General features: G+C 44.6%; 1 protein-coding gene across 5 annotated transcripts in view; it reads right to left on the bottom strand.

Moving 5' to 3' along the window:
- Positions 1–320: 320 nt before the first annotated feature.
- The window catches only part of sh3d21 (SH3 domain containing 21), a 64361-nt gene continuing 43364 nt past the window's right edge, over positions 321–21317 (bottom strand). For 4 of the 5 annotated variants that reach the window (XM_068011133.1, XM_068011132.1, XM_068011135.1 and 1 more), the window contains exons 10-15: positions 20146–20266; positions 11769–11839; positions 8196–8311; positions 6349–6599; positions 5612–5675; positions 321–3775 (exon numbers count right to left, since the gene is read on the bottom strand). In XM_068011133.1, the coding sequence (XP_067867234.1) occupies positions 3728–3775; positions 5612–5675; positions 6349–6599; positions 8196–8311; positions 11769–11839; positions 20146–20266 (671 nt within the window). In that variant the 3' untranslated portion in view covers positions 321–3727. The remainder of the gene's footprint in view (positions 3776–5611; positions 5676–6348; positions 6600–8195; positions 8312–11768; positions 11840–20145; positions 20267–21317) is intronic. The other variant, XM_068011131.1, reaches the window with a different exon arrangement.

Here is a 21317-nt window from a genome sequence, read left to right as displayed (position 1 = left end):
TCAAATGTTTTGCAGATGTCAGGACCTAGATATCATTCAATTCATTTTCAACAAATTAAGCTATGTCACACTCAGGGGAGATGTCCCGTGTGCTCTCGAGGAACCTCTTCGTCATGCCAATTCTCTAGCCCCCAGCCTTGTCACCATGTTCTCAGGCAGTGCTACCTCTTACCTGCACTCCCAGTCAGTTCGAACCCCAGCTGGGGTCATGGAATTACCTCTTGTGTTGGAAAATCGTAAAGCTTTGATTTTTGTTACACACAATGCTCCCAAATCGCATACCACCTCCTCTCGCACCACCGCCCCCCCCCCCCCACCCACAAAGTTTCTTTAAAAAGCAGTCATTTGAGCCCCCTGCTCCACTACTTAGTGAAAAGCTAATGATTGGACAAAGTGCAGCAAGGCTGTTGACACTGGAGGAACCAGAGACATTACTGTTGTGCAGACAGGGGCTGCTCTCCGACACCTCATCCAAGAGCCCGTGCTGGACGGATTCAATGTCCAGACAACAAGGCAAAGCAATTAAATCAGCTGATAGAGTGTTGGGATAGATGTTTGGAACAGTCTATGCAATAATGAGAGACTTGCATTAATGTAGCGCCTACGCCTTTCACAACCTCAGACCATCCCATATTGCTTTACGGCCAATAAAATAATAAAACATCTGGAATCCCTCATATCTCATAAATAACCTTCATAGTTTGGATCTTTAACTAATTTATGTAGTTTGACAATGGAACAAACTCCCTTGGTGTCCTTCATTAATCTAGATCAATACATGTGGCGGCACAGTGGCGCAGTGGTTAGCACCGCAGCCTCACAGCTCCAGGGACCCGGGTTCAATTCCGGGTACTGCCTGTGTGGAGTTTGCAAGTTCTCCCTGTGTCTGCGTGGGTTTCCTCCGGGTGCTCCGGTTTCCTGCCAAAAGACTTGCAGGTTGATAGATAAATTGGCCATTATATAAATTGCCCCTAGTATAGGTAGGTGGTAGGGAAACATAGGGACAGGTGGGATGTGGTAGGAATATGGAATTACTGTTGGGTTAGTATAAATGGGTGGTTGATGGTCGGCACAGACTCGGTGGGCCGAAGGGCCTGTTTCAGTGCTGTATCTCTAAACTAAATCTTTGAACTGTCGTCACTGTTGTAATGTCAATTTGCACACCACAAACTCCAACAAACAGCAATGAGGTAATCATCAAATAATCAGTTTTTGTGCCACGTCCCACTCCAGGGACTCGAGCACACAACCCAGGCTGAAGTTCCTAGTGCAATACTGAGAGAGTGCTTCACTGTCAGAGATGTGGTCGTTTGGATGAGATGTTCAACAGAGGTCCCATCTGCCTTCTCAGGTGGACATAAAAGATACCTGGTACTATTTTGTAAAAGGGCAGAGGAGTTCCTCCCTCATGTCCTGGCCAATATTTATCTCTCAATCAACACCATCAACAGATGATCTAGTTATCAGGTGGGAAGTGTTAGCTGACCAGCAAGCAGGGGCCTCATTTCAGGTGGTAGGAATCGACAATGTTCAGTGAAGAGGCAAATTGGGGTGAGTGGGTTTTGGCAGGTTCTTGCGAAAGGGAAGGGATGGGAGACCGGGGCAGGGGAGACTGAGGCAGTGAGGCCTAAACTTTTCTTACAGACTCCTGGCCCTACAAGGCAAATAAAACGTACCCGTTTGAGCTCTCCTGATCTAGTAACCTCCTCCTGCTGTTTTCACCTGGGAGCTGAGCCACAGGAAGTTCTCCACGCTGAAAATTGATGTCATCAGACGTCACAGTGGCGCAGTGGTTAGCACCGCAGCCTCACAGCTCCAGCGACCCGGGTTCAAATCTGGGTACTGCCTGTGTGGAGTTTGCAAGTTCTCCCTGTGTCTGCGTGGGTTTCCTCCGGGTGCTCCGGTTTCCTCCCACATGCCAAAGACTTGCAGGGTGATAGGTTAATTGGCCATTATAAATTGCCCCTAGTATAGGTAGGTGGTAGGGAAATATAGGGACAGGTGGGGATGTGGTAGGAATATGGAATTAGGGTAGGATTAGTATAAGCGGGTGGTTGATGGTCGGCACAGACTTGGTGGGCCGAAGGGCCTGTTTCAGTGCTGTATCTCTAAACTAAACTAAACTAAACAATCTGCATATTTAAAGGCCTCACAGATTTCAGGTGGATGTCTTTACAGCTTGCTCAGAAGAGACGATTTGACTGTGGTATGCCTCACCCAACTAATTCCAGCCAGGAGTATTGAACAATAATCAGAAGCAGGTGTTCTGCACCCCAAACCCAGGCTTATTGAAGCCAGCTATAGCAGCCCAATTACTGTTATGCTCGGAATCAACTACCTCAGTTAGACTAGGATCAAACCTGTGACTTTCCTGGTCCTGACACGCAACCTCTTCCATCAGTTGGACCTACCCAGAAACCAATGACAGTGCTGCAGAGGAACTAGCTCACTGATCGATCAGCAATGAGCATCTAAGTGTATATTCTCAGTCTCTGTTCTGGTTTTCTTGCTATCTATTTCTGACTTCGTTTCTCTTTGTCTTTGTCTTGCTGTCCCTCTGTCTCTATTATTCTCTATCTCCGGTCCTATCTCTGTTTCTTTCTGTGTTTCTTGTCTTTGTCTCCCATTCTCTTTGTTCCATCTCTCACCATTTCCCTCAGTTTCTCGCTTTTTGTGTGATATAACCAACGTGTTTGAAATACACACAGAGGGTATGTGCAACACTTCAGTTTCATGATTAAATGAAGCTGATGTACATTTAAAAGACACTGTCAGCTGATGGTTGAAACGTGACACTTTAAAGGGGTGTGTTTTGTAGGTAAGTATGAGCTCTATTTCCTTGGACATCCCAAACGACATTGGCTGGGAATGCTCTGTGCTGCTCCAACACCAATAACACAGGCGACTAGAATCACTGAGTGAAAGACTGAGGAAAGTCCGCAACCAGCTAGCCAGCAGAATCTCACATGCTCTTTCACCTGACACAGACTATCCCCACACATTGGTCCTTTCCTCAACCCAAGAGGCCGAATGGGCAACAGCCACCTGGAAATCTGCTGCTGTTCGAGAATGGAGTTTCACACAGTTAGGGTGCCTGGCAGAGCCCATCCTCTGATTTTTCCAGGTTTAACCATGTCGAGATACTAAGACACCTTCGTCCACCAGGCCTCAGTGCCTGAGCATAAGCCCAGGCTGTGCCATGTAGTGGTCATTCCTAATGGATGACAGCAATTTTGGGAATTTTGAGTGTTGAGAGTGGTGTGTTTAGTCACCAGGCATTTGTTTAGGTGAGAAGGTGGAGTCTGCCATCCTTACTGTGGAAGAAAACCAATGCAAGGTCTTTCACTCAGCTGCCATCTTGGATTTACATGACAACAGTGACTACATTTAAAAAAGTACTTTTCAATGTTCTGAGGCACTAAATAAATTCAAGTCATTTCAAGTCCTTTTTTTTAAAGCTGATGGATCCCTGTGTCTGTGTCCATGTCTTGACCTCTGACACAGGATGCCCGGGAATTCTTGGACCTCCACCGGCAACACGTATAACACACACTGAACAAAGTCCATAACAATCCCATGGCCTCGGGAATCAGCTTTAGATTCTTAAAATTCCAAACGCTAGAAACTGATCCAAGACCAGGATGTTGGTCTGTTTGAATCTTCTCTTCACAGAGGGTGGGCTCCAGGCTGGAGCCAGGAGCTAGGGGGTAGGAGAGAAGATTCAAACTTAGTGCTTTGATAGGGTTATGAGCTTTCTCAGCTTTTCGACCTCTGCCTGCAACAAAAATAAAACAAAATTATCAAATTATATTAAAAATACTTCTCTTTTAATTTTTTTTGTTAAAATTTGCTGATCTTTGGCTTTCTGTCACTCATAAGGTAGATACAGGCTGTGCTCCCCACAACGGCCTATTGAGACTATTGCCTTCTAAAGACTTGCCTTCAGCAAGTGACTCCTTCCCCCCCTCCCCCTTCCGCATCCCATTTTTCCCTCTCTCCACTAGTGATAATGAACTCCTCCTCTAACAGGAACACCACTCACACCCCCACAGAGAAACTGCTGGTAGCTTTGTCCACGTCTACAGCAGATGCTGTTCAGCAATGCCACCTGCAGGCTCTGCAATGATATTGCAGAAATTCCAAGAACCTGACAGAGTGTTATTCTGTTTAAATGAGTTAACATTCCCATTAAATGTACAGGAATGTCACCTCAATATTTTGAATATTAATGTCTGTCTCAGTTGATAGCACAATGTCAGAAGATTGTGAGATATCTTTTATCCATTCTTTGGGATGTGGACATCGTTGACAAGGCTGGCATTTATTGCCCATCCCTATTTGCCCAGTTTGATACAACAGAGTTTGCTAGGCCAGTTCAGGAGGCAGTTAAGCATCAACCATGTCAGTGTGGAGACTGGAGTCACATAAGCCAGACAGGGTAAGGGCGGATATTAGTGAATCAGTTGAGTTTTTACAACAATCTGACAGCTTCATGGTCAATTTTACCGATACCAGCTTTTTATTTCCATGAGGTTTGAACTTACTCTCAATGGATTACCAGTCAAGAAACATAACCACTACACTCCTGTACCCTCAGGTTGAGCATATAATCCGTGTTTGACCCTTGAGTGCACCGCTAAGGGAGCCTTGCAGAGGAGATATTAACCGGGAGCCCTGTCTGTCCAGGTAGATGGTAGGGTTGAAATTCTGATGGGGAGGGTTGCAACTTTGGCCCAATCTGGCAATGCAATTTGCAGCAAAATCCCGAGCTGCCCAGTTTCTGCCTCTCAGAAGTTCTTCAGGGAATTGCCAGGGAGGAAGTTGCTTCCTAGCCCATCCCTGTCTCATCATAACCGATCTTTTGGGTCGTGTCTGGAGGGTGGTGGGTGGGTGGGGTAGAGGTCAGATTTTCCCAGGAATTCTACTCAGCCCACCCAGACAGGTCCAATTGTACCGGGGGTGGGGAGGGATCACCTGAGAAGTGAGATCCCATCCGGCACTGCTCAAACTCACCTGATCTCCCTGATCTCCACCTTGGAGCATCAACAGGAGCGGGCTGGCAGGAGGAGGGGATGGAATATGGGGTTCAGGGAATATCTGGAGAAACATCCAAAGGGAAATTTCTAAAGAAAATGTTTCACATGTAGTTCACAACATATTAAATTATGACAAATAATTTTATGAATTGACAGTGCAGAAACTGGACAGCTGTGGATTTTGCTCCAAACGTCTTCTGCTTAACATCTCATCTGCAAGTAGGCCATTCAGCCCCTCCAGCCTGTTCCACCATTCAATTAGATCATGGCTGCTCTGTTACCTAACTGCATCCAGCTACCTTGGTTCCATGAGCATAAATTAACCTTACCTAACAAACATCTATCAATCTCAGTTTTGAAACTTTCAATTGACCCCCGGCCTCAACAGCTTTCTGCTGAAGAGAGTTCCAGCTTTCCACTTTTGTGTGAGGAAGTGCTTCTCGACAAGAGCCCTGAATGGCCTAGTTCTAATTTTAAGGCTATACCCTCTTGTTCTGGACAGAATAGTTTCTCTCTACCTACCCTATCAAATTCTTAACCAAATTCAGAAACAGTAACTCTTGCAAGAGGTTTACCTGCAGTGCATTCCGTTTGGTCTTCTCCAATGCAATCTCTTCTCTGAAATCAGTTGTATCCCTCCTGTGATGATAAAGAGAACACCACTCAATTACCTGAAGTCTTGTTAAGTGTGTCCCACCTCACGTTAGTACACAGGAGGTGAAGTAAACGTGCAACTTAAAACCACAGGTAGTTCCTTAGTTACGTTGCTTCATTTTTTAATTGTGTGAATTTTGTCCACTTCCTCTCCTGAAAGTGTTGTGATGTTGGACACGACTCCAAGGTGACAGTCAGCCATCCAGAACTTCCCCCAGATACTATTTCCACAGTGGTTAATTGATTTTGAGTGGCATCAGAGCTGAGCCCTATTCTGACCCTGCTTAATGCCCACACTTACCGGAAGGAGTAATGAAAAGCAACACCCTTGGCTGATCTTTCCTCTCAGAAAAGTGAGGTCACTGCTGTGACTCAGGTGAGACGGGACTACTCAGTGCAGAGTGAGGATTGAACCCATGCTGGTCAGCACCATACTGGGCAACTCTTTTATTCATTGAGCCATTGGGGCTTATTGTGCTCTCTGCTTTGTCAGTAATTGCCCCCCGCCATTTCCTTCAGCTACATGTCTCCATGCCCCATCCTTCCTACCACAGTTAGATGATGGTGATCTTTCCTGTCTCCAGTTAGATGATGCTGGTCTGTTCACTGTCAGATGTAATAAAGACTTGGAATAGTTTCTGAACTGAATGTTACTTACAAATGTTGATTCTTCAGCAGATCAAAGCTTAGTTGCAGGCTTCGCACTTCCGCTCTCAGCACTGCAAGAGATGTGGCCATGTCCTCGCTCACCGCCTCTCTCTGTGGTTTGTTTGGTGAACTAGACAAGACTGTGTCTGGTTTGACAGCAGATGATTGGTGCATTTGATATGGGGGTGGCTCAGAACGTTGGATGGTTGGAGCAGTGACCTTAGCTGGTGCTGCTGGTGATGCTGACCTCTTTACATCCTGCTATAGGCAGTTTCAAAAAAGAGAATGAGACTTGCTACAAGCACCATGTACCCACAAACAGAATTAGAGCAAAGGGAAAGCTTAAAGAGGGCACAGAGGAGATTTACTAGAATGGTGCCAGCGGTGAGGAACTTCATTCACATGGAGAAACCAGAGAAACTGGGATTGTTTGCCTTAGAACAGAGAAGATTAAAAGGAGATTTACCAGACGTGTTCAATATTGTGAAGGGTTCTGATAAAATAGAGAGGGAGAAACTGTTTCCACTGGCAGGAAGGATGTTAACAAGAGGACATCAGTTCAAAATAATTAGCTGAAGAACCAGGGGAGAGATTAGAAATTTTTTTAAGCAGTGAGTTAAGCAATACAATCTGGAATGGTCTGCCTGAAAGGGCGGTGGAAGCAGATACAATTATAATTTTCAAAAGGAATTTGGCAGATACTTAAAAAAGGAAAAATTTGCAGGTCTGTGGGGAAAGAGCAGGGGAGTGGGACTAATGGGATAATTCTTTCAAGGAGCAGGCACAGGCACATGGGCTGAATGGCCTCCTTCTGGACAGTCAGATGCTGTGATCGCCTCGGACACTATTTGTAATTAGTACCACATATTCTGTGACCGTGTGGGAAGCCGATTGGGTCCCGTGCCAAGGCTTCTGCCAGTGCAGCTCTGTAGCCAGGCGCATGAAGACAGCGAGGGGGTGACTGCTCTTGCGAGTTCTGTCCCACATTAAATTTTTAATGACTCCCAGTGCCTCTGTAGGGAGAGAATTTCCTTGAGTGAAAATTGCAGCCACAAACTCCCATTCTCCCATCCTGTGACTTGCCTCTGGAACACCAGCAAACTCCACCAGCTCCAGGCAGGAAAATGTAAGGAAAAGGAAACCTCGCAGATAATGAGAAAGTGAACAAATAAGCAAATTTAAAAAGCTCTTTTTCACATAAGTTCAACGTTATTCAGACCCCTATCCAGCAGCACTTGCAGGTCACCTCCCATCACCTTTGACCCTCAGCATCTGCTGTTCTTGGTCTCCCTGGGTGTCTGTCCAAAGCCCAGCAGCTACTGGAGTCGGGGGAGAGAAATAGATGGGTACCTACTAGGATTCTAACCTTTCACAGAGACTTGTCATGGACTGATGGTAATAAGTAATTTTGGGGGGCAAAACCCAACAAAATCTATATATTGTATTAGATTTTTAAAAGATCTGTGCGCGTGTACACTTTCCATTGCAAACTTCACTTCCTGTTGTCATGGTTTTTAGGTCATGCTCTTGACATCAACATTTAACACTATCAGTTGAAATGGAAATTCCTTATGTAAACAAAGGCTGGGGAGAGTTGTGGCCACAAGCTCCATTGTACTTTGCGCCACAGCATACTCTTCATCGAGAGCAATGCCACGGGAGATATACCAGTACTAGACAAAAACAGAAGGAGATTAACGTTTCTGACGGGGGGGCCCCATACTTTAAACTGCCCTTCCCTTTCGGACTCCATACATTTACAGTTTTTCTCTTTTGTAATTTGTTTTGACATTTGGAACCTTCCCTCATGCCAGCAGTGGGAGCTGCTCAGAAGCAAGAGGCAAAAGACAGACTCACGGCAGGTGAAGCAACAAACTGAGAGGGTGGCCTGCGCCCCTGGGGTTTGGGCCTGTCTGTTGTTGGGTGCCTCAGCTTCTCTGGAGATACAGCAAGCGTGTCAAAGGTCACCAAATCTGAGAGGGGAAAACAAAAATGAAATATTTTTAAATCACTGAGTTTTCCTGAGTAGGACAATGAGTTCTAATTCATCCCAGTTTCACCATCAGTTGTATATTTGCCATTACCTGGTGGGAATTTTGAGCACAGCCCCTGATTTTCATGTCAGCTGCTGCATAAAGGAATGTCATCCACCTAATTGTATGTTTCTACTGTCTTACAAGTAACATTAAGTGCAACTGCCATCCATAGAAATGCATTCTTTGGATCTAAAATTCTAGACTGACACTCCAGTGCAGTACAGAGGGAGTACTGCACTGTCAGAGGTGCCATCTTTTGGCTGAGACATTAAACCGAAGCCCCGTCTGCCATCTCAGGTGGACATAAAAGATTCTTATGCATGCTATTTCTAAGAAGACTAGGGGAGTTATCCCCGGTGCCCTGGGCAATATTTATCCTTCAACCAAGTAAAACAGATTATCTGGTCATTATCACATTGCTGTTTGTGGGAGCAATCTGTGCACAAATTGGCTGTCTGGTGTCCTACATTACAACAGTGACTGTTAATTTTATATTAATTGTGTTTAATTGTATGCAGGTTGTGGGCATTCACTTTAGCCCTTATAAATAGGCTCAGGCTAAAACTGTGCTTGTTGGATTAGGAGGTATATGCTTGTAATATGTAATTCGGTAAATAAATGTAAAAGTGTATAATGACTGGCTCCAGTTCTATCCTTCACCAACTGGCTTGCTGGAATAGAACAGTGACTACACTTCAATAGGTACTTCATTGGTTGTAAAGTAATTTGGGATGTCCTGAGCTGGAAAGGCACTATATAACTACAATGGGCATCTAAGCATATTTTCACACAAAAAAAAATTAAGTCCTTTCTCTATTTTTTGAACTGGCATTGGGCTGTAGGAGGCACGAGGGAGTTAGAGGCTGAGATTTCCACAGAATGGGGATTTCACAACCTGAATGGTTGCACTTTGCACTATTCTGACTCCTGATCTGCCAATAGATTTCTACGTGGGTGGTTGAGTAAGAGAACTTGCATTTATATAGCACCTTTCATATTCACGGGATTTTCAAAGGTGATTTACTACCACAAGGAAGTGTAATCACTGTTGTGATGTCAGAAACACAACAGCACACAAAGATCCCACAAACAGCAAATGAGATAAATGACCTGTTTTTGATGGTGTTCGTTGAGGGAGTGTGTTGGCCAGCAGTCCTCACCTGTCCTTCATCGAATAGACAGGACCTTGGTTTAACAATTCAGCCAAAAGACGACACCTCCAACAGTGCAGCACTCTCTCAGTACGGCTTTGAAGTGCCAGCCTAAATTTTATGCTTAGGAGTGAGCCTTATACTGATCACCTGCTGACTCAGAGTGTCACCACTGAACCACAGCTAGCACATGAATGCTGATGCTCAATTTACAACACAGCAGAGAAGCAGTTTTAGACCGAGCCCAGAGCAGAGAAACGCTGAGTAGAAAAACTGCTCCATAACTGCCGCCCTTGGGATTCTTACTTGCTACCATTGCATAAATCTAAAGCCAGGAGCACTGCTTACTGCAAACATGATTCTATACTACACATTTCAATTTACAAGTAAAAAGAAAGACTTGCATTTATACAGCACCTTTCCTAACCTCCAAAGAACTTTACAGTCAAATAAATACTTTTGAAGTCCAGTCACTGTTATAATGTAGGAAATTCAGCAGCCAATTTGTATACAGAACAATCCTACAGACAGCAATATGATAATAACTGTGTAATTTGTTTCAGTGACAGATAAACATTGGCCAGGACACCAGGGAGAACACCCCTACTCCTCTTCGAAATAGTGCCATTGGACCTTCTGCAGCTACCTGAGAGGGATGACTGGGCCTCGCTATAATGTCTCATGCAAACGACGCACCTCTGACAGTGCAGCAGTCCCTCAGTACAGCACTGGAGTGTCAGTTTAGATTATGTATTCAAATTTCATGGAGTGGGGGCCCTTGAACCTTCTGACTCAGAGTTGAGCATCCTGTCCACTAAGTCATGGCAGATGCCTCAAGCCTCAGAAAAGCTGACACAGCCTCATAAATAGCTGGCAATTCAAAAGGAGAAGTAGAAGTGAAAAACAGCTCTGAATAAATGCCTATGACCAAGGTCAACCCTTCAAGGCAACTGAATAAGTTAATTTTTTATCATATTGGATTTCAGGATTTTGATCAGTGTTTCGGGATCACATTCCTCGTTTAAATTTATTTTTCCGTGAAATCTGACACCCATATGGGAAAAGAAGTAATTACAATGGAAGTGGAGTGGGGCATAAATTGATCATTACTGTACCCAATATTCTAGAAAGAGAATAAACTGAAATATGCATTAATGCAATTTTTGCAGTTGTGAAGTTAGAAATTTTTGAATCGGGAGACTTTGTCCTCTAGTTTACGGAGGTGACAGTCAAGTCCAGCAGTGCTCGAAGTGTAGAAAGACAACTTGCCCAATGTATTAGCAGTCAAACCACAAAACAAATGGTCTCTTCATACTGCAGATACCAGCTGAGTACTCATATCGGATTTGAAGGACGAAAGGCAGCAGTACCTGATTAGACCACCATATCTAGGCAAAACATCACAAGACAGCACAACGCAACAGGTCAGATAGGTTAAATACAGAATAAAACTCCCTCTACACTGTCCCATTAAACATTCCAAGGGCTGTGCTTGCCCTTGGAGTACTTTATGCGACAGCATAGAGAGAGCTTTATTCTGTATCTAACCATGCTGTACCTGCCCTGGGTGTTTTTAATGGAACAGTGTAGAGAAATCTTTACTCTGTATCTGATCTGTACTGTATCTGACCTGGGGGTGTTTGATGGGACAGTTTGATTGAGTGTAGGAATTTTACACTGCTCAGCGCTGACAACAGGTATAAAAGGTCATGAGGCCGGAATTTTATGGGCTCCTGGGAGTCGGAATGGCAGGCAAGGGGGCTCATAAAATAGCAACGGAAAGCGGCAGGTGGAGTGCATGTCAACTTCCCATCACCATGCAATTTTGTTGGGGGCGGAAAAAGCCAAAGATGGCCTTCCTACCCAGAGGCCAATTGACCTTCTTACTAATACTAATTTCCTTCAATTCCTCATTCTCCCTAGTCCCTTGGTTATCAATGAGTGCATAAATGCATCAAAAACGATCAAATAAACAACTGGTCAATCTTGATGGGGCCATGGTAATTTTATGTACAAAATATCACTGTTCAGGACTAAGTAAGACACATCATATGAATACCTGCAAAATGGTCAATGTATAACAGCTGAGGGTGTAAATAAATCAAGCCCTGACTTTCAGGGGACTGATGCATATGATACACAAACATCCCCATCCTGGCTCCCTCAGTTGGACACTGTTATGTCTCTGCTCCGTGATGCAGATTCAGTTATTTGTAACATCATCTTGCCATAGTCACCCTTACCTGAATCACTGGTCCTGACTCTGGCTGGTTTGCTGTGTTCCTGTGGAGGGAGAGCTTGCTCTCCATTAACTCTGTAAAGAAAACATTTGTAACCATTTGTAATCCGTTCAACATCTCACTGCTTGTGTTCTCATTTTTCTTAAATAAAAAGCAAAGCATAATTATGTAAATATGCTCCTTATTTTGAGCCTCCCTCCTTCTGACTTTCTCTCTTATGTCCTTATCGTGCCGTGACGTTATGTGAAACCCATGCCAGTGCTGCTAGTTCCCAACGGAGGGATCTCATGCAGTTGACTGCAAGTCAAATGGAGACCAATTTTTCACCAGGTTTTACTGACACCTGGCGTTGAGTTTAATGAGATGTGTGTCCTTTGTTACCATGCATCCTGTGGTAACTCAGTCAAGACCCTTCCCCCTGCAAACTCCCCCCACCCTACCATAATCAAATGCTCTATTGACACCATGAGGGCTGAACTTGTGTAAAACCCCTCGGGCGTATGCACCAGAGAATGTTTGACATGGAATGTAAATGTACTTTGTAAACAGAACCTGTAATGGCAAATGTAGTGAGGCACCTCATGTCTTCTTGGCATTTCTTCACAGACGTAGATTTTGGGAAGGTTGTAGTCATTGGTTGCAGGCCCCGCTGGTGGCTAGTCAGGCCTTTCCGTGACCGGCAGGTTCTCCCACAGTGGAAACAATTGAAGGTGTAGTTGCTGCTGGGGGCAATTGGATCTATCCTTCTCCTCCTTTTCTCTTTCATGCTTGTTCTTTTCTCATTCTCAAAGGTGTCTGTAGCCCTCCTTATATAGCATCTCCAGGCATCACAATCTCTGGCCTACACTTCCCACTGGTGATAGTCGATGTGGCACACAAAGAGGGACTTCTTCAGGGAGTCCTTGAAACGTTTGCATGGGGCCCCTCTGTTCCTTTTACTCGTGGTCAGCTCTCCATACAACACGATCTTCGGCAGCAACTGTCATCCATCCGGCAACGTGACCCGTCCAATGCAGCTGGCTTTGCAGGAGGCTGGCCTCTGATGTTGGCTGTTCCCAGGACTTCAGTGTTTGAGATGCGGTCCTGCCTGCCACCGGATATTGAGGATGCTGCTGAGGCAGCGCTGATGGAAGCCCTCTAGAAGGCGTACGTGACGGTGGTACAGGACCCATGACTCGGTCCCATACAGAAGGGTGAAGTCTATGGCTTTGTACACTTTGAGTTTGGTCTGAGGCTGTGGTTCCTCCACACATATTTGTAGAGTCTGTCGAATGTACTGTTTGCTTTTGAGAGCCTATTGTGTACTCTATTGAAAAAAACTTATCTGTATTGAACTTTTATGTAATGTCAAATTTGGAATGTTACGTAATGTACTTTTACAAATTTTATGAATAAAGTTTATTTTTGAAAAAAAGCTCTATTGACACCTTGACCACAGGACTACAGTGAGGGGAGACAAGGAATACAGTCAAGTCTGATCCTGTCGTCACATAATATCCACACAAGCGCACTTTCCAGCAGATATCATTGGATAGTAGTTGAGAATGGGAAGTCTGGGAATACTCTCAGTTAACATGTTGCCATATTTTGAGTAAATGGCTGCAGTTTCCATTCAGCCTGGTTCTCACTATCTTGTAATAGACTTAAATAAGCCACATTTACAACCTGATCCATATTACCATCGGAAATGACTTGTAACTTCACAAACAGCTGAGCAATGAGTCTCACACAACCTGGTGCTGGTTTAGCCAGGGTTGGAGAGGGTCAGGGGCCTCTCTATGGTAACAGTGTGTATGACATGACTGGTCAAGAGGAGGCTTTCTAACCTGTCCTGAGGCAGGGTAAAACCACCTGTGGAAAATTTATTTTTCTAACCCCCATCCCGCCACTTAGTTCTTTTTGTGATTATTTTAAAATTGGTGCCTTCTCATTATCATCTCACTAATGGAAAAAAAATCAATCACCAAGTATCATAACTCTTCATAACATGGAAGACCTTTACTAGTACACCCCTCAGCTATCTCAGCACCAGTGAAAAAGCTCTCAAGTCCTTCTTTATGTCTGGTTATCTCATCCTGGTAATATCCCAAGGAATCTATGCTTCACCTTTCCCATTGATTTCATTCCCTTCCTATAATGGGGTGCACTAAACTACATACAATACTCCAAATGCAGCTGAAGTAAGGTTTAGTAGAAGTTTTGTATTGCAACCTTGATTCAGTGTTTTCTTTGTTTATCACCTTCAATGACCTGTATATTAGCACAGCAAAGTCCCTTTCTCCCGACTGAATTTAAAATCTTACCATTTAAGGTCCATTTCCTTACGTTCATTTGAAAAAAGTACCATTTCACATTATTTTATATTGAACTGCATCTGCCACATATCTGCCCAACCTGCGGGTCTATCTACAAAAATTACAACTTGCATTTAAATAGAGCCTTTAACATAGTAAAACGTCCCATGGCACTTCAAAGGAACACAGACAGAAAAAATTGACATTGAACAACATAAGAACATATTAGGGCTGGTGACCAAAAGCTTGGTCAAAGAGGTAGGTTTTAAGAAGTTTCTTGAAGAAAGAGAGAGAGAAAGAGAGAGAGAGAGAGAGAGTGAGAGAGGCAGAAAGGTTTAGGGAGGGAGCTTATGGCCTTGGCAGGTAAAGGCACAGCCACCAATGGTGGAGGGAATTAAGTCAGAATGATTGTGAAAGTCAAAGGATTGAAAATTCATCAGAGGGCTGTAGGAAGTTATAGAGCTTGGGAAGGGTGAGGCCAATGAAGGTTTGAACATGAGGATGAGAATTTTAAATCTGAGACATTACTGGATTAGGATCCAATGTAGGTCTGTGAGCACAGGGGCAATGAGTGAACAATACCTATTGTGAGTTAGGATAGGGGAAGCAGAGTTTTGAATGAGCTCAAGTTAATGCAGGGTGAAAATGTTTTAATAGTTTCTTCAACATATCCCGAACCTAGTGGAAATGGAATGCACACCCCTTGGTTAACTGATTCTAGGTTAATAGCCCCTTACGTAGCTGGGTCTGGTTGGAGTTTAGGTCAAATGGCAGCCATCACAGTGAGGTAAGCACATGTGCCCTTGTCAAATAGGAGTTTTCTCGGCAAAACATTTTGCCGCTAAATATAACAAACGTACCTAGAATAAGTTAATAGGGAAGGACATTGAGGCTAATAGCATTAATGGGTTCAAAAGACAATTAGCTATGTACTTGAAAAGGCAGTTTAAGTGATTCAGTGGGCAGGTGGAGTTAAAATCAGTCAAACAGGCTGACAGAGATTAAGAGCAGAATTTTCCTGTGGGTTTCAGGAGCCCACTGCCAGGCTCATTGGGGGTCAGAAGCCCACACTGTGTGAGAAACAGTCAGTCATCTGTGGTTTTCCCCCGAATTGGCCAATTAGTGGAAGAGGGTGGCTCACTGCTCAATTAAGGATGGTGGTTGGCTTTCGAAGCTGGAGGGCCATTAGGAGGCAGAAGCAGGATGCCTTTGCAGGTAAGTAAGGGAGAGGTTGTCCCTCGGTGGAGGCGCCCTCTCTCCAACATTTCTAAATTTAAAATTAAAAATGGCATCAACAGCTGAGTCACCATTGTTGGAGGTAGAGGGTGGGGGAGGGGAGCAGATCCCCTCTAAAGCGCGGCCTGCAGCTGTAGCTGAAGTCAGGGAGGCCTGTAAGCCTGTCTGGAGTGCTGGCTCTCCAGTCTGTTGCCATGAGGCTGCCTCCAGTCAGCCTCCAACAATAGGCCTTAATAGACCCCTAATTAAGTAAATTGACTACCTGCTGCTTACGGGCTGCGCTGGCACACTGGAGGCGGTGCTGAGTTTCATTGTTGATGTCTGACCTTGCTGAGAGGAGGCTCCCTTGCTGAGAGGAGGTATGGGAAGTCACAGTGGCGCAGTGGTTAGCACCACAGCCTCGCAGCTCCAGTGACCTGGGTTCGCTTCTGGGTATTGCCTGTGCAGAGTTTGCAAGTTCTCCCTGTGACTGTGTGGGTTTCCACCAGGTGCTCCGGTTTCCTCCCACAGCCAACGACTTGCAGGTTGAAAGGTTAAACTGGCCATTATAAAATGCCCCTCGTGTAGGTAGGTGGTAGGAGAATGGTGGGGATGTGGTAGGGAAAATGGGATTCATGTAGGATTAGTATAAATGGCTGATTGATGGTCAGCGCAGACTCGGTGGGCCGAAGGACCTGCTTCAGTGCTGTATTTCTCTATAAAATATATCATCCCTCCTTACTGTAGTAATTGACTCCTTGATCAATAATGCAATGCCACCTCCTCTTTTACACCCCCTCCCCCACTCCGTCACGCCTGAAGATTCTATACCCTGGAATATTGAGCTGCCAGACCTGCCCTTCCTTCAACCATGTCTCTGTGATTGCAATGATATCATATTCCCACATGTTAAGCAATGCCCTCAATTCATCTGCCTTACTTGTAAGACTCCTTGTGTTAAAATAGATGCAATCCGGCCTTGCATTATACGCTTGTGCCTTAACAGGTTTATTATTTGCTCTGCCTTCCAGACTGACTTAGTTTCTTTTCTATATTTGGCTGTGCACCACCCCCTACTGTACCTCCACTCTGTATCCCATTAATCCACAAGTGATCCACATTGTCCACTGGTTCGCAGTGGATCTTGATAGTCGGGGCAGTGTTGCGCTGCGGGAGCAGGCTGGTAGAGGACCTTTGTCTTTTGATGATTAGCTTAAGGCCCAATCTTTCATACACCTCTGTGAATGCATCAACGAGGGTTTGAAGCTCAGCCTCTGAGCGTATGCATACTCAAGTGTCGTCAGCGTACTGCAGCTTGATGACAGAGCTTGGAGTGACCTTGGTTTTGGACTGGTGGTGATATAGGTTAAATAGTTTCCCGCTCATCCTGTAGAATAGATCTACTCCCTCAGGGAGCTTCATGGAGATGAGGTGGAGTGTTGCAGCGAGGAAGATGGAAAAGAGCATTGGCACGATGACACAGCCTTGCTTGACCCCAGTTTGCACTTGGATTGGGTCAGTGGCTGATCTGCTGGCAAGGATTACAGCTTGCATGTCGTCGTGCAGCAGGCGGAGGATAGCGACAAACTTCTCCAGGCAGTCAAATTTAAGGAGGATGTTCCATAATCCCTTCTGCTTGATACAGTCGAAGGCCTTTGTGAGGTCAAAGAAGGTCACGTATAAAGGTTTTTGCTGCTCCCTACATTTTTCTTGGAGTTGTCTTGCTGTGAAGATCATATCCACTGTGCCTCTTGATGGACGGAATCCACATTGTGATTCTGGTAGGTGTTCTTCAGCCATGAGGCAGAGGCAGTTGAGAAGGACTCTTGCGATGACCTTCTCTGTGGTGGACAGCAGGGATACCCCTCTGTATTTACCGCAGTCAGTCTTGTCACCTTTTTTGAAGATGGTCACAATTATGGCGTCTCGGAGATCCCCTGGCATGCTCTCCTCCTTTCAGATGAGGGAGCTGAGACCATGTATTTGTGTCAAGAGTACCTCTCTGCTGTATTTTAGAATTTCAGCGGGAGCTCCATCTCCACCGGTGGCCTATCCTAACCCGAGAACTCCACCACTACAACATTGATATCGCTGCCCTGAGCGAGACACGGCAGGCAGGAGAAGGCCAGCTCAAGGGTCAAGGTGTTGGAGACACCTTCTTCTGGAAAGTGTCATGGGAATTTTTTTTCCTCTATTTAAAAACTAAGGGGGGCTGTGTACCTATAAGACTGAGAGAAGCTTTTATATTCTCTGTGCACAGTGCGTGCAAGCAACAAGTCTGTTTCCTAGGTACCAGCAGATGAGAAAGAGGCCACATGTTGTATTGTATCAGTTGACTGTGGGTAAAGACTGGCTAGAACTGGTTTGATGTGGTAGTCCAGCGAAGCATGCTCTACATGAAGGAAGGATTTTGTCTCTCTCAGCAGAAAATCTGCATTGGCCTATAGGCTGTGTTCAACAGAAGAAGAAAAAAGCCCTGAGAAGGAACCTTTGCATTGTTGGAGGTAGCAAATTCCATTTTACTTCCAATCACTAATAAGTCTCTGCCTCTGGAGTGACTTTCTGTTGCTTTTTGTGTTTCTGGGAGTTTGGGAATTCTCAGTAAAGTTTCTACTGATAGACTGCCAATTTAAAAATCCAAATAGACCTGTTGCTATACTCCTTGTTGAAAGATCTGGGTGATGCCTGCTGCAGCCGAAGTGCGTTGAACACCTATCCATTATAGACGGTTCCTTAAATTCGCCTGGAGACTTCGAGTGGCATATGACTATTTGACTCTGGGACACCTCACTGAACCAGGAACATAAATCACCAGGACTTACAACCAGCTATTTAATCATTCTGAAGAAACAGCTCTAATTTAAAACATCATTTTTGAACCACTTAACCATTGGTTTTTGAATATATGTGTGTGTGTATGAGGGTTAGGAGGAATAAGAAGTTATAAAGTCTTTAGACGTAGATTTATCTCAATATTGTTTAAGATTTAGTTTATTAATAAATAGTTAATTTGTTGTTGTTTAAAGATAGCTGGTTTGCTGCGTTTTATTCTGGGTGGTTAATGAAGTGTTTAATTTGGTTATTTTCCAGTAGGTGGGAAACTTTAATCATATGCTATGACCTGTGGAGTAATGGGACTGAATTGACAGTGCATTGCTCCCGCCTGGGTCTAGCAAAAGGTAAACCAGAAGAAGAGCACCGACTCCATGGGGTTGGCTTCGCCATAAAAAATGAAATAGGCTACTGCTTCAGCAAACCGCCTTGGAATTAAACGATCGTCTCATGACCCTCCGGCTCACCCTAACCCGGGAACCACATGCCACAGTTGTCAACGTGTACGCCCAAACCCTAGAAGCAACAGATAAGGTCCAGGAGGCTGGACTAACCAATCTCACCACAAACCTCTGCTTTTTCCATAGGCACACCTCAGGGGCCAGACCAGCAGCAATGGGTCAGTTTACATAGAAACACGCACTTTCTGAAGCACACGTTCATTTGGATTGCACTTGGTTTGCAAGAGAGTGTGCATCACAGGAAGCACCTCACAGCTCAGATCAGGACTGACTAGTCGCACCACAAACCACTTCTCTTTCCCAGATTAGCACCTGATAGAAAAATAGGAACACTTATCCCCTCGAGCCTGTTCCACCATTCAATGAGATCATGACTGATCTGCGACCTAACTTCATATACCCACATTTGCCTCATATCTCTTAATACTTTTGGTTAACAAAAATCTATCAATCTCTGTTTTAAAATTAACAGTGGATTTAGCATCAACTGCCTTTTGTGGAAGAGAGTTCCAAACTTCTATCTTTGTGTGTAGAAGTTTTTTTTATTTTTTCACGGGATATGGGCATCGCTGGCTAGGCCAGCATTTATTTATTTAAGTGTTTCCTATTTTCACTCCTGAAAGGTCTAGACTATGCCCCCTAGTCCTGGACAAGACTGGACAACCAATAGAAATAGTTTCTCCCTATCTGTTCCCCATAATATCTTAAAAACTTTGATCCAATGTATAATTTACCTGGTCCTTGTAGAGTACACTGGTTCCTGGGGCCATGTGTGGTTAGTAGTTGGAGCAATCTACAGAGGGTGGTACCAGTAACCTACCTAACTAGAGATCTGATTCATTGAAATCATTGTCCTTGACTGCCTATGGATAGGTCACTGTAGCTGGTTGGTTTCCCCTCCTCTTCTGGTCTGCCTTTTCCTCTGGGAGGATGCCATGGCTGCTGATGGAGCCTTGTGTCAAATGACCTCAGTAACCTTATGGATTCTTGAGCAATGCCCTTAAACCCTTTGGTCCCTATAATCCCTAGACTCCATTTCAGACTCAACACCATTAACTTGGATCTCAAGCAAAAGGTAGCAAGCCAGTGTGCCAAAAGAATTATGGTATGTGAGTGACCACAATGGAGGTGGCGAATTGCTAGTCAGTACCATACTGATCGATGGAGAAATGTGAGAGGGAGTGCTACCAAAGTTAGCTGTGCAATGAGGAAAGTAGCCACACTGATGAGAGAATTGAGCTGTGAAACCGAAGAAAGTGGGCAAGAAAAGTTAAAAATACATAAATGATGTCTAAAAAGATGGCTGGACTTGTCCGGACATAAAGGTTCATTTTGTCCCAGACTCCCAATTATGATGTCCTGTTGTACACCTATTAGAATGAGAATAGAAGTTTCTCATATGTCCCAGGTTATATCTTACAATGCCCAGCCAATGCCAATTGTTTTACGTTTTCCAAGGGGCAATTGCCATTATTCAGAAATAACATTAATTTAACAGAGACAACTGGAGTAGTAATGGAAAGGGAAATGGTGCAGACAGCACTACCCTGGGTGTAAACATCACATCATTTCTCTTACTTATTCGGCAGGTTCGCCAACACCGGCTTCACTTTTACAGGAGGTGGCACCTTTTTGAGAGGCATTGTGTTGGGCTTCACTGCAGCTTCTGACCACTCATTCTTGGGTTCTTTCTTCTCATCTGCAAGAGAAAGGAGGCAGTGAGTGAGAGAGGGAGAAACAGAAAGACAAGAGCACAGAAAGAGGGAGAGAGAAAGAACATCAGACAGATATAGATGCAAAGTGAGAGGGAGAAATAGCAGCAGATTAGAATGAAGGGAAAATATTAAAACACACAATTGGACAGATAAAGAAATTTAGATTTGCATTTATATAACACTTTACACAATATCAAGTCATCCCAAAGTGCTTTGATACCAGTGAAATACTTTTCAATTTTAGTCACTTTTGTGAATATTGAAAACAGGGAACCAGTTTGCCCACAGCAACCTCCCACAAACAGCAAGGTAGGTGAGGCCTCAGTTCAGTGGGCGAATTTCCCCAGCCCGTGGAGGTGGTTTTGGAGGCAGGGGGGCAATGAGGAGCGACAACCCACCCAGCAGTGGCAGGTCACCAATAGGGCACTTAATGGGGCAATTCGCCCCTATTGTGGAATAGGTTTGCAATTTTTCTGTGCTTGTAGCTCACCAATCTTAATCACCACACTTTGTGTGTTTACATGCGTGCATTCTTAACCTGTCTTTTTATTCCTCATAATACTTCTTAGTCTGCTCCTATCTAATATGGTACTGCTTCCTTCCCTAGTACTATTCAATGGTTTCACTCCTTTATGCACCTTATTCCTCTTTTCTACTTCTATAAGCTGGTGCACGGGCCCCTGCTGTGTCAGGAGCCTGGCAATGGAATGGAGGCAGCTTCACAGCTGCAAGTCCTGAGCCCCGACACATGGAAGGCCTTTAATTTAGTTGCAGTCATTAAATAGCAGTGCTCAGCTCTCCCCAAGCAGAAGGCATGTCATTGTAGCCACTTCAAGGAGACTGATGTCACTTCTACAATGGCAGCTGCTGTTTTCCATGGTGCCACTGAGCTCATGCTGCTGGCCTCTCAGCAGCACCTACACTGAAAGGGAGGCCAGCAACTCTACCCAGAGGCCTCGCTGAACAGGCTTCCTGTTGGAACCCGACTGCCATCCCTAATTGGAGGGGGATCCTGGAGTCGGCTTCTTAATTGGT

This window comes from Heterodontus francisci, chromosome 31 (assembly GCF_036365525.1).
Source record: "Heterodontus francisci isolate sHetFra1 chromosome 31, sHetFra1.hap1, whole genome shotgun sequence".
Lineage (NCBI taxonomy): Eukaryota > Metazoa > Chordata > Chondrichthyes > Heterodontiformes > Heterodontidae > Heterodontus > Heterodontus francisci.
The sequence above is the reverse complement of the archived record's forward strand: the minus strand, read 5'-3'. Positions and strand labels throughout refer to the sequence as shown.